This window comes from Narcine bancroftii, chromosome 2, assembly GCF_036971445.1.
Source record: "Narcine bancroftii isolate sNarBan1 chromosome 2, sNarBan1.hap1, whole genome shotgun sequence".
In the NCBI taxonomy this organism is placed as follows: domain Eukaryota; kingdom Metazoa; phylum Chordata; class Chondrichthyes; order Torpediniformes; family Narcinidae; genus Narcine; species Narcine bancroftii.
In genome coordinates, this window is record NC_091470.1 from 116706394 (window position 1) to 116734092 (window position 27699).

Below are 27699 nucleotides of genomic sequence, written 5' to 3' on the forward strand. Positions count from 1 at the left end.
AGACTGTATGAGAGGTGTGAATGGGGACAAGAGCAAGGTTGTGAATAAAGACAATGAGGATAACGACATGAGACACCCCTGGTCCTCCGTGCACAGAAACAGCACGTAGGCAGGCAGGATTGCCTAATGCCAAACCTCTCCAGCAGGAGGCAGAAGAATGTAAGGGGGGGGGGGGTATTCCTATACTGAGATAAACTGTATAAAAGTTGGGTGAGCCCCAGTGTATGTGTCCCAGGGTAAGGGGAAGCACCCAACTTTGCATTGTTGTAAAATAAATGTTCTTTGTTCTCAATTTTTGTCTCGAACAATTTCTTTAAAGGTAATTCTGTTTCTAACACAGGAGACCCCAGACAGACGAGCCGGTGTGCACGTGCACGGGAGACCCCAGACGGGCCGGTGTGCACGTGCACGGGAGACCCCAGACAGACAGGCCGTTCCGCACGTGCACGGGAGACCCCAGACCGACGGGCCGTTCTGCACGTGCACGAGAGACCCCAGACAGACGGGTTGGTCTCCGGTTCCCCGAAGAGACGGACCGGTCGTCCGTGTCGGCAGGACGGGCTATTGTGTCACGGGGCCCACTGGTAGGTGGTGAAGCGACGACCACTGTTGTCCACTCAGGTTCCTCGTGTCCTGTTCGTCTTTGCCCCTCCCCTTCGGATTGAATGGCGCTCTTGTTTGAAATTTAAATTAACCTGACGTTAGCGTCCGATCCCGTTCGCTGATGACGCGGTGGAATCCGACGTGAGTGGCGGCGCGTCACACTATTGGCTGCCGCCGGAGCAGCGGTCTCTCTTGACGTCACTATGCCCCACACCATTGGTTGCCGATTGGGCAGCGGTTGCGAGGGTTGTCAGGGCACGCTGCGCCATTGGCTGCCGCTTCGCATTCGAGCTCCAGTGACGTCTCGGTGCTCCACGCCATTGGCTGCCGCCGGGTAGCGGACTCCATTTTGTGCCTCGTTTCTTATTTTGTCTGCGGTAGTTTGAACGGAGCACTTGAGTATGTGGGGGATCTTGTTCCTGGGGTGAGGGGAAGGGAAGGGAAGGGGAGGAGGAGATGTTGGAGGTGCTGTGTGGTGGGGTCGGGTGGGGAAGAAGGTAGAGGGGGGGGGGAAGGGATGTGGGAAGGGAGGGTGGTGTTTTAGGGGAATGTTGGTGGGGTTGGGGGTGCTTTCGGGTGAGGGAGAAGGTAGAGGTTGCGTGGGGGAAGGAGGGAGGGGGTGTTTGGGGAATGTTGGTGGGGTTGGATGGGGAATGTTGGTGGGGTTGGATGGGGAATGTTGGTGGGGTTGGATGGGGAATGTTGGTGGGGTTGGATGGGGAATGTTGGTGGGGTTGGATGGGGAAGAAGGTAGAGGTTGAGTGGGGGAAGGAGGGAGGGGGTGTTTGGGGAATGTTGGTGGGGTTGGGGTATTGTGTTGGAGGTTGGGTGAGGGAAAAGGTAGAAGGTGAGTGGAGGTAGTGGGGGAGTACTGTATGTGTGGAGGTATGACACAGTGCTGTTGAATGGTGAGGACTTGCCATGTGTGGTTTCTTTGCCACCTGATCCTTTCAGTGGCTCGGACTTGCTGGCTGTGCAGACATTTCAGAGAACTGGAAGACCTCATCTTGGGAGCAGATGCGGCATAGGCGGAGAAATTGAGAGAAGGGGATGGAGTCCTTGCAGGGGACAAGGAGTGAGGACGAGTAGTCCAGGTTGTTGTGTGAGTTAGAGGGTTTGTAATAAATGTCAGTGGAGAGTCTTGTTTCCTGAGATGGAGACAGATCCAGAAAAGGGAGAGAGTCATCTAAGAGATAGACCAGGTGAGTTTGAGGTCCGGGTGGAAATTAGCCGCGAAATTGATGAAGTTGACAAGCTCATTGCAGGTGCATGAGGCAGCCCCGATGTAGTTGATGTACTGGAGGAAGTGGTGGGGGGGGGGGGGTCTTGCTTGTGTAGGCTTGTAGCATGTTTTGCTCCATAAAACCCACAAACGGGCAGGCATAGCTGGGACTCATGCGGGTACCCATGGCTACTCCTTTAATCTGGAGGTAGTGGGATGAGTTGAAGGAGAAATTGACTAAGGTGAGGGCAAGTTCTGCCAGGCTAAGAAGGGTGCTGGTGATGGAAGTTGACTGCTCAGGTATGAGGTCCAGGAAAAAGCAAAGTACTTTGAGGCCTTCTGTGTGGGGAATGGAGGTGTGAAGGGATTGAACATCCATCGTGAAGATGAGGCGGTCTTGTTCGGGAAATCTGAAGTCTTGGAGGAGGTGTCGTGGATGTAGGTGGGGAGGGATTGAACTAGGGGAGAAAAGATGGAGTCAAGGTAGGATGAAATTAGTTCTGTGGGGCAAGAGCAAGCAGGAAAAAAATGGGTCTGCCCGGATTGTTAGGTTTGTTTATCTTGGGTAGGTAGAAATGGGCTGTACAAGGAAAGGGGGACATTGAGGTTGGTGGCTATGGATGGGGGGGGTGCGCCCAGAGTCGGAGGTGAGAGATGGTGGCTTGATGGGTGATGGTGGGGTCCTGTGGGAGGGATTGATAGGAGGAGGTGTCTCAGAGCTGTCGACTGACCTCAGCAAGGTAGAGGTCAGTGCACTAGACTACAACAGAGGCTGCACTATCCATGTCTGCGGGTTTGAAAGGTTAGAGAGCAGGAGTTGGCTATCCAACACACTGAGCCTGTTTCACCATTCAATGAGATCATGTCTAATCTGGCTGTGAACTCAGCTCAACTTGCCCTCCCACGACCCCAAATTCCCCAAAAATCTTTGCGTCTAGAATAGAGGATGTCTTTTTGGGTATAGAATTCCACAAATTCACTCCTTCAGGTGAAGCATTTCCTTCTTATCCTTGCCTTTAAAGTACTCAGCTGACTCTTGAGGGAACTTTCCCTGGTTCTTGTCTCAACTAGCAGTGGAAACAACTTCCTTGCTCCTGCTTGTCTTTTCCTTTCATACTTTTAAACTGTTCTATTACCACCCCTCCTCCATTTATCTTTCTAAACTCCAGTGTGTATGTTGCAGACAATTCAATCACTCCTACCAAGATAATCCCTTCATTTCTTGCAGAGAGCCAACAATTGTTTATAGTGGTGAAGGTCCACATGACTTTTGAATAATTCCTGCAACCATCTAAAATGACTTGTCTATGGTTTAATTTTCCTTCACGTTCACCCATCCAACCTAAATGGCTAAATCCTGATTCCTCCACTAATTGGGAACTTTTTTTATTCAAGGAATGTGAACCAAGGCTGACTTCAGCAAGGTAGAGGTCAGTGCCTTGATGACTGGGTGCTGAGCTTGCTGTTGGAATGCTGAGCTTGCTGTTGGGGAAAGTATTCCAGGATTTTAATTTTCTGTCACAAAAAAAGCAGACTTTAGAAGTAAATATGGCTGACTATGGAGCACATTTACAGAGTATCATTCAACCCAATGATCGAAAGAATGTCAGTAGGTCCTTTCAAGCTCCCATGTAAAAAGGGGTTAACTGAGCAATTTGCCCAGTTAGCGCCCCACTCATGCGGCAGTTAAAAAGGATCCGACCCATTCAGCGTGGTCCAAATCCAACCGGGTCCCTGACCTACCTCAGAGGTAGTCAGGGAACCCAGTTAAATTTGTCTAGGTCACGTCAACAGCGACTTGACCAGGAAAATGGCCGACCTGATTACTCATGTGACGTCAGACCTTAGCTGAAGTGCCTGCTGCGATCGAGAGGGATCACTGCTGTGGGGTGTGGGGGGGAGAGGGGCTACAATCAGGGGGAGTGAGGTCGCTGCCATGGTTGGGGGGGATGCCACGGGAGAAGGGTTCCGCGAACTACCCCTGCTCCGAACACCACTCTGGTTCGCAGTGACAGTTCAACGTTCATGGCAGCAGGATGTTGCTGAAGGGCGAGGCGCACGTGTGTGATTGATGGAGGGGGCGGTGATTGACTGTGGGTGGTGACTGACTGGGGGGGGGATGATTGATGGTGGGGGCAAGAGACTGACTACTGATAGTTCCTGTGAGTGCATGACATGTCACTTACCGCATCATCGCAGGGGTGGGATCCCCCTTAAATCACTGGTTTAAAGGTGCTTCCAGCACATTTCCCCCAGTAATTGCACCTGCATCCCAGGTGAGCTGCCCAGTTGCTGCAGTTTAAAAGAATCTATTGTTTCCAAGGTAGGGTTAGGGTATTGGTTCCTTTGATGTTTTGTATATATTAATGATCTGGATGATGGGGTGGTAAATTGGATCAGTAAATATGCAAATGATACTAAAATAGGTGGAATTGTAGATGGATAATGAAGGTTTTCAAAGATTGCAGAGGGATTTGGACAGCTTAGAAAAGTGAGCTAAAAGATGGCGGATGGAGTTTAATGCTGAGAAGTGTGAAGTGGTTCATCTTGGTGGAAAAAATCAAAATAGGACATGCATGGGAGGGCATTGAGGAATGCAGTGGAGCAGAAAGATTGAGGAATAACGGTGCATCATTCCCTGAAGGTAGAATCGCATTTAGGGTGGTGAAGATGGCTTTTGCTATGCTGGTATAAATCAAAGCATAGAATGCAAGAGTTGGGAAGCAATGCTGAGACTGTTCAGGGCATTGGTGAGGCGAAATTTAGAGTACTGTGTGCGGTTCTGGTCACTGACTTATAGGAAGGATATCAAGAAGGTTGAGAGAGGGAGGAGTCACGTGATGGAGTAATGGCCGGTCGGGGAACTCCAGCCCTCTCTGGAAAAGTTTAAAAAAAACAGAAAACACAAAGGCACAAACACGAAAATTAAAATAAAGTGAAAGTAAAGGTGGGAAGAAAATGGCAGCGAAGAAAGAAAAGTCGAAAGCAACAGGAAAAAGAGAAGAAGAAAAGACATCGGAAGAAGAAGGTGAAGGCCTTACCTGTCCGAGGAGGCCCACTGTGGAGAGAGAAGCCTGCTCCCTCAGGTCAGTCGAAGTCCCGAGCTCGGGACTACAAAAATGGCTCACGGAGCCAAACAAAAGTGCGCAACCGCGCATGCGCAAGACAAAAAAAACACTGACGGGAGGGGGGACCAGCTGAGGAGTCGATCTCCACAGCTGAGAATGACAGCCACAGCACAACAACAAGAAGAAAACATAGAAAACAACGAAAACAAGAAAGAAGAGAGTAAAAAGAAATCAAGGAAACAATAGATGACCAACCCAGAGGAAGAAGAACACGGAGAAATGGAAGGGGAAGGGCAAGACAATGGATTTTTTTTTAAAGAATATATGGAATCAGTAAAAGAATGGCAATCACAAGAATTTAGTGAAATAAAAAGAATTAAAAGTACAGAAGAAAAAATGAATAGATTAGAGATGGTCACGAGAAACAGCCGTAGAAATGGAAGTAGAGGACTTAAAAAAGAAATTAGAAGAATCTAATAAAAAAGTTAAAGAGATACAAGATCTGTTAGCTCAGAAGATAGAAAAGTGCAGAGAACAAAACAAAGGACTCTACATCACCTTTGTTGACCTCACCAAAGCCTTCGACACCGTGAGCAGGAAAGGGCTTTGGCAAGTACTAGAGCGCATCGGATGTCCCCCAAAGTTCCTCAACATGATTATCCAACTGCACGAAAACCAACAAGGTCGGGTCAGATACAGCAATGAGCTCTCTGAACCCTTCTCCATTAACAATGGCGTGAAGCAAGGCTGTATTCTCGCACCAACCCTCTTTTCAATCTTCTTCAGCATGATGCCGAACCAAGCCATGAAAGACCTCAACAATGAAGATGCTGTTTACATCCGGTACCGCACGGATGGCAGTCTCTTCAATCTGAGGCGCCTGCAAGCTCACACCAAGACACAAGAGAAACTTGTCCGTGAACTACTCTTTGCAGACGATTCCGCTTTAGTTGCCCATTCAGAGCCAGCTCTTCAGCGCTTGACGTCCTGCTTTGCGGAAACTGCCAAAATGTTTGGCCTGGAAGTCAGCCTGAAGAAAACTGAGGTCCTCCATCAGCCAGCTCCCCACCATGACTACCAGCCCCCCCACATCTCCATTGGGCACACAAAACTCAAAACGGTCAACCAGTTTACCTATCTCGGCTGCACCATTTCATCAGATGCAAGGATCGACAACGAGATAGACAACAGACTCGCCAAGGCAAATAGCGCCTTTGGAAGACTACACAAAAGAGTCTGGAAAAACAACCAACTGAAAAACCTCACAAAGATAAGCATATATAGAGCTGTTGTCATACCCACACTCCTGTTCGGCTCCGAATCATGGGTCCTCTACCAGCATCACCTACGGCTCCTAGAACGCTTCCACCAGCGTTGTCTCCGCTCCATCCTCAACATCCATTGGAGCGCTTTCATCCCTAACGTCGAAGTACTCGAGATGGCAGAGGTCGACAGCATCGAGTCCACGCTGCTGAAGATCCAGCTGCGCTGGGTGGGTCACGTCTCCAGAATGGAGGACCATCGCCTTCCCAAGATCGTGTTATATGGCGAGCTCTCCACTGGCCACCGTGACAGAGGTGCACCAAAGAAAAGGTTCAAGGACTGCCTAAAGAAATCTCTTGGTGCCTGCCACATTGACCACCGCCAGTGGGCTGATATCGCCTCAAACCGTGCATCTTGGCGCCTCACAGTTTGGCGGGCAGCAACCTCCTTTGAAGAAGACCGCAGAGCCCACCTCATTGACAAAAGGCAAAGGAGGAAAAACCCAACACCCAACCCCAACCAACCAATTTTCCCCTACAGCCGCTGCAACCGTGTCTGCCTGTCCCGCATCGGACTTGTCAGCCACAAACGAGCCTGCAGCTGACGTGGACTTTTTACCCCCTCCATAAATCTTCGTCCGCGAAGCCAAGCCAAAGAAGAAGATAATAGAAGAAATAATATAAAGATAGTGGGCCTTAAGGAAGATGAAGAAGGCAAGAATATGAGAGAATTTATAAAAGATTGAATCCCCAGGGTCCTAGGAAGACCAGAATTACAGGAAGAAATGGAAATAGAAAGGGCACATAGAACATTAGCCCCTAAACCACAACCACAACAAAAACCAAGATCCATTTTAGTAAAATTCCTAAGATATACAACAAGAGAAAATATATTGGAGAAAGCAATGAAGAAAATAAGAGAAGACAAAAAGCCACTGGAATACAAAGGTCAAAAAAAAATTTTCTATCCAGGTATAAGTTTTGAACTCCTGAAGAAGAGGAAGGTGTTTAATACAGCAAAAGCGATCCTATGGAAAAAAGGATATAAATTTATGCTAAAGTACCCAGTGGTGCTTAAAATAGTTATTCCAGGGCAGCAAAACAGACTGTTCTCGGATCCGGAGGAAGCACGAAAATTTGCAGAACAACTACAAAACAGACAGAGCGATGAAGACATGTAACGAGAGCAAAAATGACCACGAACTATATATATGTGTGTATGTATATATGTGTGTACATAAGTGTATGCATATTTAAAAGAAAATATATAGAGTATAGATAAGAATTAATAAGGGAAAGAAAGGGAAGAGAGGAAGTAAGGAGGGAATTAAGAGAGTGACTTGTTGTATAGGAAAATTGAAATCTTTTCTGGGGGGGCTGAGTGGGGAGGAGTTACGGTCACTGCGAAATCAGTTGACGCTTGCGAGTGAATTCGCAAATCCAAATGGAGAGGGGAGATGTGGTGGCCCGACAAGGGATAAAGGGCAACTCAGGAAGGGGAGGGGATAGTGGGGTTAAAGAAATTTTAGATAGGAGAATAAGGGAAATGTTTGATGTTTTAGAAATGACTTATAAAGGGTTTCTACGAGGCTCTAAAGGCTGTGTACGGCCCCTCACCCCAAGTCCAAAGCCCGCTGCGCAGCTCAGACGGCAAAGTCCTCCTCAGCGACAAGATCTCCATCCTCAACCGATGGTCAGAACACTTCCAATCTCTTTTCAGTACCAACCGCTCAGTCCAAGATTCCGCCCTGCTCCAGCTCCCTCAACAGCCCCTAAGGCTAGAGCTGGATGAGGTTCCCACCCTGGATGAGACATATAAGGCAATCGAACAACTGAAAAGTGGCAAAGCAGCAGGTATGGATGGAATCCCCCCAGAAGTCTGGAAGGCTGGCGGCAAAACTCTGCATGCCAAACTGCATGAGTTTTTCAAGCTTTGTTGGGACCAAGGTAAACTGCCTCAGGATCTTCGTGATGCCACCATCATCACCCTGTACAAAAACAAAGGCGAGAAATCAGACTGCTCAAACTACAGGGGAATCACGTTGCTCTCCATTGCAGGCAAAATCTTCGCTAGGATTCTACTAAATAGAATAATACCTAGTGTCGCTGAGAATATTCTCCCAGAATCACAGTGCGGCTTTCGCGCAAACAGAGGAACCACTGACATGGTCTTTGCCCTCAGACAGCTCCAAGAAAAGTGCAGAGAACAAAACAAAGGACTCTACATCACCTTTGTTGACCTCACCAAAGCCTTCGACACCGTGAGCAGGAAAGGGCTTTGGCAAATACTAGAGCGCATCGGATGTCCCCCAAAGTTCCTCAACATGATTATCCAACTGCACGAAAACCAACAAGGTCGGGTCAGATACAGCAATGAGCTCTCTGAACCCTTCTCCATTAACAATGGCGTGAAGCAAGGCTGTGTTCTCGCACCAACCCTCTTTTCAATCTTCTTCAGCATGATGCTGAACCAAGCCATGAAAGACCCCAACAATGAAGACGCTGTTTACATCCGGTACCGCACGGATGGAAGTCTCTTCAATCTGAGGCGCCTGCAAGCTCACACCAAGACACAAGAGAAACTTGTCCGTGAACTACTCTTTGCAGATGATGCCGCTTTAGTTGCCCATTCAGAGCCAGCTCTTCAGCGCTTGACGTCCTGCTTTGCGGAAACTGCCAAAATGTTTGGCCTGGAAGTCAGCCTGAAGAAAACTGAGGTCCTCCATCAGCCAGCTCCCCACCATGACTACCAGCCCCCCCACATCTCCATCGGGCACACAAAACTCAAAACGGTCAACCAGTTTACCTATCTCGGCTGCACCATTTCATCAGATGCAAGGATCGACAATGAGATAGACAACAGACTCGCCAAGGCAAATAGCGCCTTTGGAAGACTACACAAAAGAGTCTGGAAAAACAACCAACTGAAAAACCTCACAAAGATAAGCGTATACAGAGCCGTTGTCATACCCACACTCCTGTTCGGCTCCGAATCATGGGTCCTCTACCGGCACCACCTACGGCTCCTAGAACGCTTCCACCAGCGTTGTCTCCGCTCCATCCTCAACATCCATTGGAGCGCTCACACCCCTAACGTCGAGGTACTCGAGATGGCAGAGGTCGACAGCATCGAGTCCACGCTGCTGAAGATCCAGCTGCGCTGGATGGGTCACGTCTCCAGAATGGAGGACCATCGCCTTCCCAAGATCGTATTATATGGCGAGCTCTCCACTGGCCACCGTGACAGAGGTGCACCAAAGAAAAGGTACAAGGACTGCCTAAAGAAATCTCTTGGTGCCTGCCACATTGACCACCGCCAGTGGGCTGATAACGCCTCAAACCGTGCATCTTGGCGCCTCACAGTTTGGCGGGCAGCAGCCTCCTTTGAAGAAGACCGCAGAGCCCACCTCACTGACAAAAGGCAAAGGAGGAAAAACCCAACACCCAACCCCAACCAACCAATTTTCCCTTGCAACCGCTGCAATCGTGTCTGCCTGTCCCGCATCGGACTGGTCAGCCACAAACGAGCCTGCAGCTGACGTGGACTTTTTTACCCCCTCCATAAATCTTCGTCCGCGAAGCCAAGCCAAAGAAAGATAAAGTGTTCAAAAAAAGAAAGCAGAAATGGATAAGAAGGAAAGGTGATGATGAGGAAACGGAAAGGAAAGATAAACAAAGTATGAAATGGCTATGTTGAACTATATGACTTTAAATATTAACGGAATACATAACCAAATCAAAAGGAAGAAACTGCTAAATTTACTGAAAAAAGAAAAAATTGATATAGCATTCGTGCAAGAAACACACTTAACTGAAGTGGAGCACAAGAAATTAAAGAGAGATTGGATAGGAAATGTAACAGCAGCGTCATATAATTCAAAAGCTAGAGGAGTAGCTATATTAATCAGTAAAAATGTACCAATTAAAATAGAAGAGGAAATAATAGATCCAGCAGGGAGATATGTAATGATAAAATGTCAGATATATTCGGAGTTTTGGAATTTACTCAATGTATATTCATCTAACGAAGAAGATCAAAAATTTATGCAAGATATTTTTTTGAAGATAGCAGACACGCAAGGGAACATACTAATAGGAGGGGATTTCAACCTTAATTTGGATTCAAACATGGATAAACCTGGGAAAAAAATTAACAGAAAGAACAAAGTAACCAAATTTATAATTAAATCGATGCAAGAAATGCAACTTTTGGATATATGGAGGAAACAACACCAAAAGCAAAAGGAATATTAATATTATTCAGGTAGACATAAAACATACTCAAGAATAGAACTATTCCTGTTATCAGCTCGCATGCAAGACAGAGTTAGAAAAACAGAATATAAAGCTAGAATATTATCGGACCACTCACCCCTGATATTGACAATAGAGTTAGAGGACATCCCTCCAAGAATGTATAGATGGAGATTAAACTCCATGCTACTTAAAAGGCAGGATTTTAGAGAATTAATTGAAAGACAAATTGAAATGTACTTTGAAATAAATACGGAATCAGTGAAAGATAAGTTTATACTATGGGACGCAATGAAAGCGTTCATCAGAGGGCAAATAATAAGTTATGTAACCATAACATAACATAACAATTACAGCACGGAAACAGGCCATTAGGCCCTTCCAGTCCGCACCGAACCAAACACCCCTTTCTAGTCCCACCTCCCTGCACAATGCCCATAACCCTCCATCTTCTTCTCATCCATATACCTGTCCAACCTTTTCTTAAATAATACAATTGACTCCGCCTCCACTATTTCTCCCGGAAGCTCATTCCACACGGCTACCACTCTCTGAGTAAAGAAGTTCCCCCTCATGTTACCTCTAAACCTCTGCCCCTTAATTCTTAACTCATGTCCTCTTGTTTTAATCTTTCCTCCTCTTAACGGAAATAGTCTATCCACATCCACTCTGTCTATCTCTTTCATAATCTTAAATACTTCTATCAAATCCCCTCTCAACCTTCTACGCTCCAAAGAATAAAGACCTAATCTGTCCAATCTCTCCCTATACTCTAGATGCTTAAACCCAGGTAACATTCTGGTAAGCCTTCTCTGCACTCTCTCCACTCTGTTTATATCCTTCCTATAATTAGGTGACCAGAACTGTACACAGAACTCCAAATTAGGCCGCACCAACGTCTTATACAATCTCAACATCACCTCCCAACTCCTATATTCCATGCAATGATTGATAAAGGCCAGCATACTAAAAGCCTTCTTCACCACCCTATTCACGTGAGTTTCTACCTTCAGGGAACGATGTACCGTTACTCCTAAATCTATCTGCTCTTCTGTATTCATCAGTGCTCTCCCATTTACCACGTATGTCCTATTCTGATTCTTCTTACCAAAATGAAGCACCTCACACTTATCAGCATTAAATTCCATCTGCCATTTTTCAGCCCACTTTTCTAAGCAGCCCAAATCCCTCTGCAATCCTTGAAAACCTTCTTCATTATCCACTATTCCACCTATCTTAGTATCGTCTGCATATTCACTAATCCAATTCACCACCCCGTCATCTAGATCATTAATGTATATAACGAACAACAATGGGCCCAATACAAATCCTTGAGGCACACCACTGGTCACCGGCCTCCAACCTGACAGACAATTATCCACTACCACTCTCTGGCATCTCCCTTTCAGCCAATGTTCAATCCATTTGACTATCTCAAAATTTATACCTAAAGACTGCACCTTCCTAACTAACCTTCCATGTGGTACCTTATCGAAGGCCTTACTGAAGTCCATATAGACAACATCCACTGCGCTACCCTCATCCACATTCCTAGTCACCTCTTCAAAAAATTCAATCAGATTGGTCAAACATGACCTTCCTCCCACAAATCCATGTTGAGTGCTCCTGATCAGACCCTGTCTATCCAGATGTTTATAACTACTATCTCTAAGAATTTTCTCCATTAATTTACCTACCACAGACGTCAAACTTACAGGCCGATAGTTGCCAGGCTTCCTCCTTGAACCCTTTTTAAATAACGGAACCACATGCGCAATGCGCCAATCCTCCGGCACTATCCCCATATCTAATGACATTTGGAAAATTACCGCCAGAGCCTCTGCTATTTCCTCCTTCACTTCTCTCAATGTCCTGCGGAAGATCCCGTCTGGTCCAGGAGACTTATCCACCTTTATATTCTTCAAAAGCCCTAAAACTACACCTTTTGTAATCTCTATATTCCCCATATTTACCCAATTTGCTTTTTTTTATCTCACATCTCCCACTAATCCTTCTCCTTAGTGAATACCGAAGAAAAGAAACTGCTCAATATCTCCCCCATTTCTCTAGGCTCCACACACAGTTTTCCGCTCTGATTTTCTAAGGGACCAATTTTGTCTCTAGCTTTCCTTTTACCATTAACATATTTGTAGAACTCTTTTGGATTAGTTTTCACCCTGCTTGCCATAGTTTCCTCGTACCTTCTTTTAGCTTTCCTAATTCCTCTCTTAAGATTCCTCTTACATTCAATGTATCTTTCAAACATCTCCTTAACTCCATGCTTCTTATATCTAATGTACGCCTCCCTTTTTCTTCGAACCAAGTTTCCAATATTCCTTGAAAACCATGGCTCTCTCAAACATTTTGCCCCTCCTTTTAACCTAACAGGAACATAAAGCTTTTGCACTCTCAAAATCTGATCTTTAAAAGGCTTCCATCTCTCTACTACATCCTGCCCATAAAACAAATTGTCCCAATGCACACCCTGCAAGTCCTTTCGCATCTCCTCAAATCTAGCTTTTCCCCAATCAAAAACCTCAACCCTTGGCCCTGACTTCTCTCTTTCCATAATGACATTGAAGCTGATGGCATTATGATCACTGGACCCGAAGTGCTCGCCAACACTAACCTCCGTCATTTGACCCATCCCATTTGCCAACAGTAGATCTAACACTGCTCCTTCTCTGGTCGGCACCTCTACATATTGTTGTAAAAAACTATGATGAAGAAGGACTACAATCAGGAAACAGAGCAGTTGGAAAGGGAAATAGCAAATATAGAAAAAGAATTAGCAATGAAGGAAGACACAACTAAAAGAAGAGAATTGGCAGATAAAAAAATAAAATATGAAACACTACAAACATATAAGGTGGAGAAGAACATAATGAAGACAAAACAGAAATATTATGAACTAGGAGAAAAAATGCACAAAATTCTAGCATGGCAGCTTAAGACAGAACAAACTAAGAGAATGGTATTGGCATCAAGGAAAAAAGACAAACAAATCACATATAATCCAACGGAGATTAATGAAAACTTCAGAGAATTCTACGAACAATTATACCAATCTGAAAACGAAGGGAAAGAAGACAAAATAGATGAATTTTTGACTAAAATTGAACTACCGAAATTACAAATAGAGGAACAAAATAAATTAACAGAACCATTTCAAATAGTAGAAATACAAGAGATAATAAAAAAATTACCAAATAATAACACACCAGGAGAGGATGGATTCCCAATAGAATTTTATAAAACATTTAAAGATTTATTAATTCCTCCCCTCCTGGAAGTAATCAACCAGATTGATAAAACACAAAGCTTACCAGATTCATGTAAAACAGCAATAATTACAGTAATACTAAAGCAAGGGAAAGATCCACTCTCACCAGCGTCATATAGACCAATATCTTTACTTAACACAGATTATAAGATAATAGCTAAACTATTAGCAAACAGATTAGCCGACTAAGTACCAAAAATAGTAAATCTAGACCAAACTGGATTTATTAAAAAAAGACGAACAACAGACAATATTTGTAAATTTATTAACTTAATTCATGCAGTAGAAGGAAATAAAGGTCCAACAGTAGCGGTTGCTTTAGACGCAGAGAAGGCCTTTGACAGAGTAGAATGGAATTATTTATTCAAAGTACTACAAAAATTCAGCTTACCAGAGAAATATATTAATTGGATTCAAGCATTATATAAGGGACCATTGGTGAAAGTGACAGTAAATGGATATATATCAAAACAATTTAAATTAAGCAGATCAACAAGGCAGGGATGCCCACTATCGCCCTTATTGTTCGCGTTAGCCATAGAACCACTTGCAGAACTGATAAGAACAGAAAACAAAATAAAAGGGATAAAAATAAAAGACAATATAAAATCAGTTTATTTGCAGATGACGTTATAATATACTTAACAGAAGCAGAAATATCAATAAAAGAATTACATAAGAAATTGAAGGAATACGGAGAAGTGTCGGGATACAAGATTAACGCAAATAAAAATGAAGCAATGCCAATGATAATGCGGATTTCTTAAAATTTAAGAAAGAATCACCATTCAGATGGCAAATGCAAGCAATGCGATACCTAGGTATTCAAATAAATAAAAACCTTGGCCATCTATATAAACTCAATTATTATCCACTAATGAAAAAATTACAGGACGACTTAGAGCATTGGAAAGACTTACCACTAACACTAATAGGAAGGATAAACTGTATTAAAATGAACATTTTCCCAAGGATACAATACCTATTTCAGGCATTGCCAATACACTTGACAGAGAAATTCTTCAAGGAGTTAAAGAAAATAATAAGGAAATTTTTATGGAAAGGGGGGAAACCGAGGATAGCACTAGATAAATTAACAGAATGGTACAAACAAGGAGGCTTACAACTGCCAAACTTTAAAATTTATTATAGAGCCGCACAATTAAGATACCTATCAGATTTTTATCAAACAAGGGAAAAGCCAGATTGGACTAGATTAGAACTAGATAAAATAGGGGAGAAGATACCCGAACATATATTATATATAAATGGGATGAAAAATTGGTACAACGTAGGAATTCTCCAGTATTACATCATCTGCTCAATATTTGGAAGAAGATTCATGTAGAAAGGAATAAAACAAATTACCAACTACCAAAACTAATACTGACACAAAATCAGCTAATCCCTTTTACAATAGATAACCTTTCCTTTAGAGAATGGGAGAAAAAAGGGATCAAAAGAATAGAAAATTGTTTTTCGGGAAATAAATTATTGTCCTTTGAACAAATGAAGGATAAATATAATATAACTCACGATACAGTGTTGGCATACTACCAACTGAAATCCTACTTGAAGGACAAATTGGGAAGCAGTCTGAGGTTACCAGAGGGAAGTAATTTTGAATATGTGATTACAGACACAATGATAATCAAAAAACTTAGAACAAACATGTATATTAAACTACAAGAAAAGGAGAATGAGGAAACAAATGGTAAAACTAAACAAAAATGGGAACAAGATCTAAACAAAGATAAAGAAGGAAACATGGGAGAAGTTATGCTCAGGAACTATGAGAAATACAATAAATACGAGGTTACGTATGATACAATATAACTGGATACACAGGCTATATATTACACCTCAAAAGTTAAATAAATGGTACCCAACAGTATCTGACAGATGTTTTCACTGTAAAAAGGAAATGGGAACAACAATTCATGCAATCTGGACATGTGAGAAAGTGAAAAAATTTTGGGAAGATCTAAACCAGATATTAAATAAAATCACAAAAAGCAATATACCAAAAAACCCAGAGATCTTCCTCCTAAGTAACAAAAACAAAGAATTTGGACTTGATTTGGATGGTGCACAAAAAAGATTTGTTAGGATAGCCCTAGCTGTAGCAAAAAAATGTATTATGTCAGCCTGGAAATTAGAAGATAACTTGAGAATACAACAATGGTATATAGAAATGAATAAATGTATTCCATTAGAAAAAAATAACATATAATTTAAGAAATAATATTACAATATTTGAACAAATATGGGAGCCATACATGAAACATAATAGAGAAAACTACCGGGGACATCTACCACCTAAAATGACAGAAGGAGAAGAGAATGAAAATAATTGACTCAGTGGAATTTCTTGTTTATTTTTATTGAGTGACAACATTGTTTGACGGGTTTAATGTATCTTAGATTCTGAACTTTAAATGAATGGGAGGGGAGGTAGGGAGGGTGGGAGGGGAGGGGGGAGAAAACGACACTGTATATATTTGAAAAGGAAAATGTATGTATCTTGATCAATGTGATTTATAGTGTGAAAAATAAAATTAAATTTAAAAAAATATATATTTTTTTAAAATTTCCATACAAGTTGTAATGATAATTAATAATACAGATTTCAAAAGAACCAAAATAAAGTTACATCCATGATGGTTTTCACCCAAACCCCCTCCCATTCAACCCCCACCTCAAAAATTATAAGTTGCATACTATGTCTCAAAAGAAAATAAGAAAAGATTTTTGGATTGCATAGAGAAGTGTCATCCAACACATATCTCCAAATTCTCTGCAACCACTCAGAGGAGAATTTTGCAGGTCTAAATGTATAGGAAGGATATTATTACAAATCTAATCCCATTATTTGAGTATAGGGGTGTCAAATTTGCATGAACATAGAATAATTATTTCTCAAATTTTCTGTATTTTCCAAAGGAATTGTAAAGGAATATATATTTGGGAGATAATTGGTAAAATTAGAGTAGGTTACATTTTAAAACAGATCTTATTTGAAAACTAAAGAATTCATATTCAGTGGACTTTACAGAAACTATGGAGAATGCTATGCACATTTCACAAGTAGGTGCTAATTGAAATAATGTCGTAAAATGAATAGACCATTATTTTGGAATGGAGACACTCTAGCTGTTTGCAAGTATCTTTAGTGATCACAGAAAGGTCACTCCTGGGTTTTGTTCACCTAAAGCTTGACCAAGAAGGATAACTCCTGTGGTTTGCTGAAGAAGGTGGGGGGGGGTTTTGTGGCAAGTGAGAGAGTCACATGGGCCTTCTAGGAGTCTCAGTTGGAGGGGAGAGAGAGAGGGACGAAATAAGCTCTCTCAGCTAGTGTGTGTGACACTGAAAGCAGTTGAACAGTGCAAGCCAGGAAGCTGGTTGAAACTGAAGAAAAGCTCCAGAGCGGCGGATGGCTGGAAGTGCTATCTGTCTGATGTTTCTCTTTGAATAAGTGGAACAGAAAGGAACTCTGTGATAGCCTGAAAGTAAAAGGTTATCATCTGGAGAATCCTGATGAGGCAAGTTTCATCAGCAAGACATTGAGGTGACTAATGGTGGAACCTCAGTTGGGGAAATCCTGGAACAACAAATCTTTCTCTGCAAACCCTATGAGAACCTTCCTGAGCGGTAAACATTTACCTTTCGAGCACCAAAGCCTGGTGAACTTTATACATGTTAAATACTGTCCACAGTATAAGAACTGCCTGCAACCAGAGAACTTGGAAGAAGGAGAAGTGAGATTGAACTGTGAACCAAAGAGCTTTCTTAAATTTACACACACATCATACATGTGCGCTTAGAATTAGGAGGTTCATTTGGGTTAGTTTAGTTAATAGAGATAAGTTAAAGTTTGATTCTGCTTTCATGTTTAAAGATGATTAAAAACAATTTTTGTTTAAGTAAAAAAAAAACAAGGTTGAGAGAGTGCAGAGAAGATTTATTAAAACATTTTTACCTGGGTTTCAGAATCTAGATTACAAATAAAGATTGATCAGATTAGGTCTTTATTCCTTGGTGGAGCGTAGAAGGTTGAGGGGGATTGGATGGAGGTATTTAAGATTATGAGTGGGATAGATAGAATTGATGTGGATAGGCTTTTTCCATTGTATGAGAGATTGAAATGAGGACACGAGTTAAGGGGCAAAAGTTGAGAAGTAACATGAGGGGGAACTTCTTTACTCAGAATGGTGGCTGTGTGGAATGAACATCTGGGTCTAGTGGTGGCAGGGTCCATTTTGTCATTTAAGGAAAAATTGGATAGGCATTTGGATGGGAGGGGAATGGAGGGTTATGGGCAAGGTGCAGGTAGGTGGGACTGGAGGAGAGGACTTAGTTTGGTGTGGAGTAGAAGGGCCAAAATGGCCTGTTTCTGTACTGTAGTTGTTACATGGTTTTATGATGTTGAGGGGCCCATTCTCAATGGAAGCCACAGCATATTTAGGGGTGATGGGGGGAGTTCCGACTGAAATCATAAAATATTTTTTTGTCCCTTAATGTCATCGGTATAGGAGAGCAGTGTGGAAGAATTCAACTTAACTTGACTGCTTCATAGGGAAGTGGGCCAGTAAATTCTGAGCAGAGTCCTAATAGCCAAAAAATGGTTGAGAATGGCTTGCTTGATGGACAACATCCAGGTGGTGTTGCTGCCAATGCTCTTTTGCTATCCTTGTCCCAGTTGGTGGAGGTGATGGATTGGAAAATACTGTGTCAGGTGTCTTGGTAAATTTGCTACAATGCAAATTACTCCTTCTGTGTTTTGGTGGTGCTACATCCTGTTTAGTGTCGAGCTTTGTGAGTGCTTTTATCCAAGCAAGTAGAGACTGTTTCATTATACCTTTTGCAGGAATGAAGCAACTGACTCTTCTACAGTCCTGGAAACTAAAATATAATGTATGCAATGTTATTTTCTGATTATATATGCCACAGCATCACTAATTATAAAGCACCTTAGGTTTTGATTTACTGACTATCATTTTTGGTTTGTCTTGACTAAAGTGCATAATGAATTTGCAGTGAAACAAAAGTCCACAGACTTTCAGAAGTAAAAACAATGCTAGAGAAACTCAGCAGGTCACACAGCCTACTTTATATAGCAAAGATTTGCATTCAACTTTTGACTTATAGTTGACTCTTTATTTTCTGTGAACTGTCTCCAGGTACAATGAGCTCTCGCGTGTTTATTGGTAGACTAAGCCCTCATGCCAGAGAGAGAGATGTGGAGAAGTTCTTCAAAGGATATGGGCGAATAAAAGAAATTGATTTGAAAAATGGATTTGGATTTGTGGTAAGATTGCTTAACAATAACAAGTCTTGTGCATTGTACTTTTTAACGTTTAAAGAACAAATCGACTTATGTAGACTTATTGAAAAATATAATTGAAAAACTATGAACACTAATACTGATTTTACTTCTAGGAGTTTGAGGATCACAGAGATGCGGATGATGCTGTTTATGAACTGGATGGAAAAGAGCTGTGTAGTGAAAGGTAAAAATAATCATAATCGGGTGTAGTTATGATCTTTTTGAAAAGTGGGTAGAGTTTGACTAAATTTTTGTTGCAGAGTTACCGTTGAACATGCAAGAGCACGGCCCAGAGGGGGACGTGGAGGACGATACCAGGGTCGCTTTAGCCCACGGCGTCCACGTAATGAGACAAGGTGAGACCATTTTAGAGGAGCATCGCCAATTCCATTTCAGCACTGGGTCAATGCTTTACATCTGATGAGTAGCTGAGCTGTTCCTGTAGGATTTGAGTTCCTGACTGAAGTCCTTGGGAAGGACAATAATAAATTATTATTTTTTTAAGTACATAGAGGCATGGTGGGGGATGTGCAAAGGAGATAAGTAAGGATAATATGAAAATTGAGGATGTACGCATTAGGAAAGACTGGGCTTCGAAAAGTGATCATTTTGTGAGCATGAAAGGTTTAGATTGGAAGATAAACAAAGCTTGGTGGAGATTGTTGTGAAACAATCCATTTTTTTTAGAGCGGAGGAATTTCTGACCCACCTGGAGAATGATGCCTCATATGCCAGGCTGTTTGCTGTTCATTATACAATAATTCCCCAAAGGCTGGCAGAGAAGCTCTCCTCACTGGGACTCAACACCCATCTCTGTAACTGGAGTTGAGAAAAGAAAATTGATCTTGTAATAGGTATACCATATATGCCAGCATATGGGACGACCATGGAATTTCCACCTAAAATGTAGGTTTTGAGCGATACTCTTTGTATAAGACCCAACAAATCTAGTACTTACAGCTGACTAGTGGATGTTGTTAAAAGTAAATCACAATATTTAATAACAAATGACCATGTAACAATTTCAAATTCATTTGCAAATTTTAAACTAAACTAAAATCAGCTCCTGTAATAGGCTGTTTAACGTCTGTACAGATCCAACAACAATCAGACTGAGCGGATGGACTCCATGGAGGCACACTGAGACTTCAGAGATAATTAACAGGGCATGAGCGAGATTACATTGGAGTTGGCAGAAAGATGGAGCAGTGTTGAGTCTTTGCTGGGAAGGTTCTGATTTTGGACCCAGTGTAGGATTACCCTTATTAATTTTTTTTATTGATTTTAATATAGAACTTGTACAAACAAAAAGGGTACAACTCACTAAGGCAGTATGGCTGGGAGGACTCATTTTAAGATGATGTTTTTAGGTTTCAGTTCATTCTGTACGCCAGCACATACGGTGGTTAAGAATTTGTACTTCCATGTGCAGAAGCAGTTTTCATTTGCTTCCCTTCAAATATGCCTAACCTTCAAGTACCTAACCTTTTATCCGGAATTCCGAAAACTGGCAACCTCCAAAAGCCCGTACTTCTTTTTCAGTAGATGACATCTGCTCATCAAAGATGGAGTTTGGCACCAAACATAACCTGATGAGACCCTTGCTCAACTCCAGTGCATCTTGTCATGCTCCACTTCGATAATTTGCAGTATCATCACCTTCATTGCCTGGGCCATTGCTAATTATCACTTTCTAAGAGCCCCCTCCCTGTTGAGCTTCATCGCCACCTGCCCTCCCAGTCAACGCTACGAGTCAGAAGACTCTGTAAAGTCTTTGAACATAGGAAAGAGCTGCAGAGTCCCCATAGGTAGCAGTGAGATGCAGAAAAGGAAGCGTCTTTCATTATTGGATGAACAGAAGGAAGAGTTATTGCGGAAGCTTAATAGTAGCGTCATCTAACAGAAGATTATGGTGTGGGATCGTCTATCATGTATGATTTGAGGAAACAGAAAGAACAGTTGTTGAAGTTTTAGTGAGAGTGATGACCACAGACTGATGAATAAAAGGAAAGCTTTGAATAGGGCAAAAAACAGATATTGATGTGACAATGACTGGTCTGCTTGTAATGAAACAAGCTCGAAAATTCCATGATGAACTGAACCTTGAAGGTGAGTAATGTTTGGCTGCAAAAATTTAAGAAGCATCACGGGATAAAACATCTTAAAATCTGTAGTGAAAAAGCTTTTGCAGATTACGTTCTTGTAAAGGCATGGGGAAATGTAACTGAAACAACATTAAAACATGTTTGGCATAGACTTTGGCCGTCCACAATGTTCGATGAAAATGAGCCTACAGGTGTAAACTTTGAAAGTTTTCTGTCAGTAACGGGAGGAGGAGGATCGCTAACCTACCTATGCCAAAAGTTGCAGCAGAAAATGTAAACATGTTTGAGGCAGCTGACATCAAAGAATATGATGTACCTGTAAGTGATGGGGAAATTGCTGAAATGTTGTTACATACCGACCGATAAGCAGGAGGAGAGTAGTGATGAGGACGAAGTCATTGGGCACATGGGTTAAAAAAAATGCCCATTGATAGCGTTAAATTGTGCGATCATTTAATTGGTGAGATGGAACAAAGTTCATTTATCAGTGAGCATGAGATTTTGCTGTTTATTCAATTAAAGGGAGACTGCTTATAAACCTCTTTTAATTAGACAAGTCTTTAAAAAGTCTTTAAAAAGTTCATTCTGATGAAATGTTTGAGCTATAATTGCACTGTTTGAGATGTCTGAGCCAGTTTTATTTTGAAGTTTTACTTTTAAAATAAAAAATGCTAGTGATACTATGGTCTTTTCCTAAATTTTTTTAACACCTCGCACCCCCTCCCTGTTTTGTGCGTTTTTTAAAAACATCGCATTTGCTTAAAGGGACTGACAATTTTAAATGATTCTGAAATGTGGAAAATTCCAAACAATGGAATTACTGACAATTCTGGACAAAAGGTTAGGCACCTGTATAAACGGTGGGGGGGTGGGGTGTGTCTGGTCCCTGCGATTCTGGACAAAAGGTTAGGCACCTGTATAAACGGTGGGGGGGGGGGGGGGGTGTCTGGTCCCCATGATTTTGGACAAAAGGTTAGGCACCTGTATAAATGGTGGGGGGGGGGGGGCGGTGGGGTGTGTCTGGTCCCCACGATTCTGGACAAAAGGTTAGGCACCTGTATAAAAGAAATGGAAGTAAAAGTTAAATATGGAAATCTTGAGCAGTTAGAAATCCCATTTAATGTCATGTGTTCCAGGAATGGCCCTCCAGTTCGCACAGAGAATAGATTGATAGTTGAGAATTTGTCATCAAGGATTAGTTGGCAGGTACGTTGCACATAAGTATACTACTTTCATTATTGATTCAGCTGCTATAATTGAAATTTGTTTTAAGATCAAATTTAAATGTGACAACTGATTTTGTGGTTAGCTGAATGCATGCAGTTAAACAAATGGGTATGAAATGTATTTTTCTGATGAAGACCTATGAAATGGGGCAATCAAAATCAACAAACGGTTGCACTGCAAAAAGATGGAGACTAAACATTTGCCTTGCCTTTTCAAACAATTGGAATTAGTTCATTGTATTACAAAGTTTTGGACATGCATGTGTCAGCAGGTGCAGGAAAAGATGGGGCAGGAATCATGTGAATAATGTAAGAGTTGTTAATTTCAAGTAAATTGATTGGCTCAAAAAGGGATATTATTCATGTTTCCAACCCAGTGGCACCCTGGTTCTTTAACATTAATTGCCTGACTTGTGTAAAATGTTGCCAGCTGTGCTTGCTTATCATAATTACTCCTTCCAAAATTTGCCATTTAAAATTATTGCTAATATGTCAGAATACTCAAACTATTGTAGGAATAGGATGAGCCTTCATTGCAGATGTTGTCCTTCAGTTTTCTTTTTTCCTGATGCTGATGACTTGTGCTGGATGCTTCACAATCCTGACCAAGTTGTGATTCTTCTTTTATGAGGCTGGATGATTAATTCTATTTTGGGAGTTTATTACTCCCATACCCAAGCTTGATATGGTTTTGGCCAATGCATTTGCCCAGCAGGGATTGCTGAATAGTATCAGGGATCAAACCCATTGCCTCCGTTAATAATGGTGTCTGTAGTTTGCTAGTACCAACCTAGTTGAAATTCTCTTAACTTGGCACCCACTGAGAGCACCTTGTTTATATAACCATCTACAGCACAGAAACAGGCCAGTTCGGCCCTACTAGTCTGTGCTTAACATCTTCTTCTACCTAGTCCCACTAATCTGCATTTGGCCCATAACCCTCCACACCTCTCCCATCCATATTAACATCGATTTCACTTCTACCACCACTGCCAGAAGTTCATTCCATTATCCCCACCACCCTCTGTGTAAAGAAATTCCCCCTCATGTTTCCCCTAAACTTTTCCCCTTTTACTCTCAATCCATGCTCTTTTTGAATCTTCCCCCACTTTCAGTGGATAAAGCCTATCCACATTGACTCTTAACTGTCCCCCTTATAATTCTGAATACCTCTATGAAATCGCCCCTCAACCTTCTACGCTCCAGGGAATAAAGTCGCAGCCTGCTCAACTGTTCCCTTTACTCAAACCTGGAAACCTCAGCAACATTCTTGTAAACCTTCTCTGCACTCTCTCTCTATACTGTTTATATCCTTCCTGTAATTTGGTGGCCAAAACCGCACACAATAGTCCAAATTTGACCTCACCAATGCCTTATACAATTTCAACATAACATCAACTCCTGTATTCTATACTCTGATTTATGAAAGCCAACATACTAATGCCTTCTTCACCACCCTATCCACATGTGATTAACTTACAGAATTATATACCATAACTCCTAAATCCCCTTATTCCACTGCATTCCTCAATTGTCTACCATTTAACGTGCTAGTCCTACCAAAATGTAGCACCTCACATTTATCAGTATTAAACTCTCTGCCATCTTACAGCCCACACTTATATCACCCTGTAAGCTTTGATAATCTTCCTCATTGTCCACAACACCGCCAGTCTTTGTCATCTGCAAATTTACTAATCCAATTTGCCACCTTATCATCTAGGTCGTTAATATATATGACAAACAGCAATGGATCCAGTACCGATCATTTCCATGAAACGGAAATAGGTAATTATTTTGAGAAACAGAAAGGCGGGCTGGGATCATTTGTCTAGACAATTGGCCAAAGCTGTGCCCTTGTTCTTTTGATTGCAGAGAGGATTGGCAGCAAGGAAAATTGATTTGAGAATATTCAGTTTTGCACTGATTTTTAAATTGCCCATTTGTTAAATTTTCATAAAGTTTCAAAAATTTTAAAGTTGACACTGTGATTTAAGTAATGTGTGTTTGAAAACCATAAGTGTGACATTTTTGTTTGGTTCTGTGTTGAATTGTGTGCAAACCTTTTAACCAAATATTAAAACCTTTATTTACCAGCCTCTCGTATCGTTGGCCTTGTGATGGGTGACGTTTTCCTAATCGCTCTGGCTTGGTCTCTTGGGCCTAGTTGAATTGCCAGTCCTACGTTTCAATCAGTTGGTGATCTGTTTTATGCTGGTCTGACCAACATTGGTGGGCACTAGCTTAAGTGCTCAGGTTCGTTCCCGCGCCTCTGAAAATGCTGGTAACGAATTGTCCTAAAGTCAATTTCTCTAAAATGAGGGGTCCTTGATTGAAGGAAATTCACTAGTAGGTTTATTTGGAAGGTTGATTTGGAGTGAGTGAGGAGACCATGGTAACATGGTTCCTGTTCCATGGCGCTGCCAAAGTCCATCTGTTGGATGAGTGATGTCCGGGAGGGCTCACGTGGAGCAGGTGCTGAAGAGCACTATTGGGTCGTCGGTCATGCTGATACTTCTGCAAGTTCTTCTTGCATGTGGCTGGTTGAATAACCTAGGGAATTGTGTGGGAAGGTAATACATTTTGATGTATTAGCTTTGGTTTAATTTGTAGTGACTTTGTTATAAGATGTCCAGAGGTATGCACATGAAATGTTTCTAACCTAATTGATTTGATCTTGTATAGGATCTGAAAGATTTCATGAGACAGGCTGGAGAGGTTACCTTTGCAGATGCACACAGGCACAAAATGAACGAAGGGTGAGTGAAAGGAATGGATTCAATTAGGAAGTACAAAATTATATAACCATATAACAATTACAGCACGGAAACAGGCCATCTCGGCCCTTCTAGTCCGCACCAAACCGTCCTCTCCTCTAGTCCCACTTACCTGCATCTTGCCCATAACCCTCCATTCCCCTCCCATCCATAAACCTATCTAATTTTTCCTTAAATGACAAAATGGACACTGCCGTCACTACCTCTCCCAGAAGCTCATTCCACATAGCCACCACCCTCTGCGTGAAGAAGATCCCCCTCGTGTTACTTCTAAACTTTTGCCTCATGACCTCTTGTTTCAATCTCTCCTACCCTCAAGTGAAAAAGCCTATCCACATCAACTCTATCTAATCTCACTCATAATCTTAAATACCTCTATTAAATCCCCCCTCAACCTTCTATGCTCCAAGGAATAAAGACCTAATCTGCTCAATCTTGCTTTGTAATCTAGATTCTGAAACCCAGGTAACATTTTTGTAAATCTTCTCTGCACTCTCTCTCTGCCTTTTTGATATCCTTCCTATAATTAGGTGACCAGAACTGCACACAGTATTTCAAATTTGGCCTCGCCAATGCCTTGAACAGTCTCAACATCACTTCCCAACTCCTGCATTCTATGCTTTGATTTATACCAGGATACCAAAAGCCTTCTTCACCACCCTATCTACATGAGATTCTATCTTCAGGGAACGATGCACCGTTATTCCTAAATCATTTAAAAAGTGCAGTATCTCTTGTGGAATTGATAGCACAGAAAAGGATTTATTGTGGGACACTGACGATGAAGCTGAAATCACCTCATCAGATACAGACTGGGACCCACAGTGAGAGGATGGATGTGTTTGCTGCCATTTTTGCTTCAGACATTGATAGCGAGAGTGATTTGAAAGTTTCTAAATGTGTTATTGTTTTCAGATAATGACAGCAAGTTTTGAAGTGTGCTAATTGTGTTGTTTTCAATGAAAATCTGTCACAGTCTGGGTTTTTTTGTTTTTCAAGGGTCAATTTGTACGCTGGATGAACGCTGATTGGATTTGAGATGAATTTAAGTCTGAAAAGTATATCTGGTGTATAATTTGACCCCCCCCCCCCCCCCATTTTTTGGGGGGGCTTCATGGTTCGACTTGTACGAGCAAACAATGAACTGAGAGGAACAAAAAGTGCTGGTGAGTTTTCAACTGAAAGGACCATCAGTGGGTGCTTGCATTCAACTTTCCCCTGTTTCTATGATCAAAACAGCTGGTTGTTTACTCAAGGTTCCAGCATCTGCATTTTGTTTCTCTCATTTGACATGCTTGTTATTTTTTAATATAATTTTGCCAAACTGCTTAATTCTATTTTTCATAGAGTGGTTGAGTTTGCTTCGTACAGTGACTTGAAGAACGCAGTTGATAAACTGTCTGGTGCAGAAATAAATGGAAGAAAGATCCGACTGATTGAGGAACCAAGACATCACAGGTAAATACAGAACAACTTTTGTGGACTATTAAGCAGTTACTTCAACTGACGTGTACTTTTGGGGAAGTGGATGGATGGACAGCTAATGAAGCTGTTATTTACCACATTGGTACCAAAAATGCAGGTGTTGTATGTCAAGCTGAAAACTAGTTCAACAAGGAATAGTTTACTTTCAGCTGAAATTTCAAATCTTAAAAAAAGTCTAAATTAATTTATTTCTACATTTAGACATACGGCACGGTAACAGGCCCTTCCAGCGCATGAGTCCGTGCTGGCCAAATACCCCAATTAACCTGTAATCCTGGTACATTTTGAAGGGTGGGAGGAAACCTATGCAGACACAAAGAGAATGTACAAACAGCATGGGATTCAAACCCCAGTTGTTGGCACTGTAATAACATCACACTAACCTTGCTGGCCCTTCTTTATGAATACTTGCAAGAAATAGCAGTTGAATATGCTTGAAAGATGTTCTTGTTTTACTCTTGCAGATCCCGCAGCAGGTCACGTTCACGTAGCCGTACATATTCCAGGTCTCGTAGTCGCTCTCGCTCCAGGAGCCGAAAATCCTACAGTAGATCAAAGAGTAGAAGCCGCAGTAAATCCCGATCTCGGAGCAGATCCCGTGCCCCAGCCAAGGAGCACAAAGTTCATTCGTCTTCACCATCTAAATCTCCATCATTGGAGCGACCACAATCTCGTTCTCGCTCGCGTTCTAGGTCAAGGTCACTTTCTGGTGCAAGTGCAGATTAAGCTCCAATTGTTGGGAATGTTGTTACAAAGGTGGATTTTCACCCAAGTAAATGAGAGTTGTAGAAAGTAGATAGTTAAAGGAAATTTGCTTGGGACCCACGTTAATGGACATCCTGGAAGTTTGTTTGAATTGTATGGCTTACACATGCAGTCCTTCAAAAATTAAAGTATGTACAAGATATTCATTTATTCCAACAAAATGTGCTATTGACTTCAAAGTCGCATCTAAATTTGTATTGAACTACATTTTTTGTGAGATAAATATTGTATTTCATTACATTGTTTTTCTTTAAATAAAAATTGTAAAACTAAAGAGAGTTTGGCCACATTGGCTTTCATAAATCTAAGTATTCCATATAGGA

General features: G+C 41.9%; 1 protein-coding gene across 4 annotated transcripts; it reads left to right on the forward strand.

Annotated features, from left to right (window-relative positions):
- Positions 1-502: 502 nt before the first annotated feature.
- Positions 503-27611, forward strand: LOC138754193 (serine/arginine-rich splicing factor 5-like). Of its 4 annotated transcripts, XM_069918099.1 has the most exons (9): positions 897-1002; positions 3221-3255; positions 18873-19000; positions 19132-19202; positions 19279-19374; positions 22260-22329; positions 25035-25108; positions 26474-26584; positions 27076-27611. In XM_069918099.1, the coding sequence occupies exons 3-9, from the start codon at positions 18878-18880 to the stop codon at positions 27335-27337; spliced, it is 807 nt and encodes a 268-aa protein (XP_069774200.1). In that variant the 5' UTR covers positions 897-1002; positions 3221-3255; positions 18873-18877; the 3' UTR covers positions 27338-27611. The 4 variants fall into 4 exon arrangements, 3 of the variants coding, with proteins under 3 accessions (XP_069774201.1, XP_069774200.1, XP_069774199.1); XM_069918100.1 differs by lacking the exons at positions 897-1002; positions 3221-3255 and adding an exon at positions 503-584; XM_069918098.1 differs by lacking the exon at positions 3221-3255 and having other exon boundaries at positions 898-1002.
- The last annotated feature ends 88 nt before the right edge of the window (positions 27612-27699 follow it).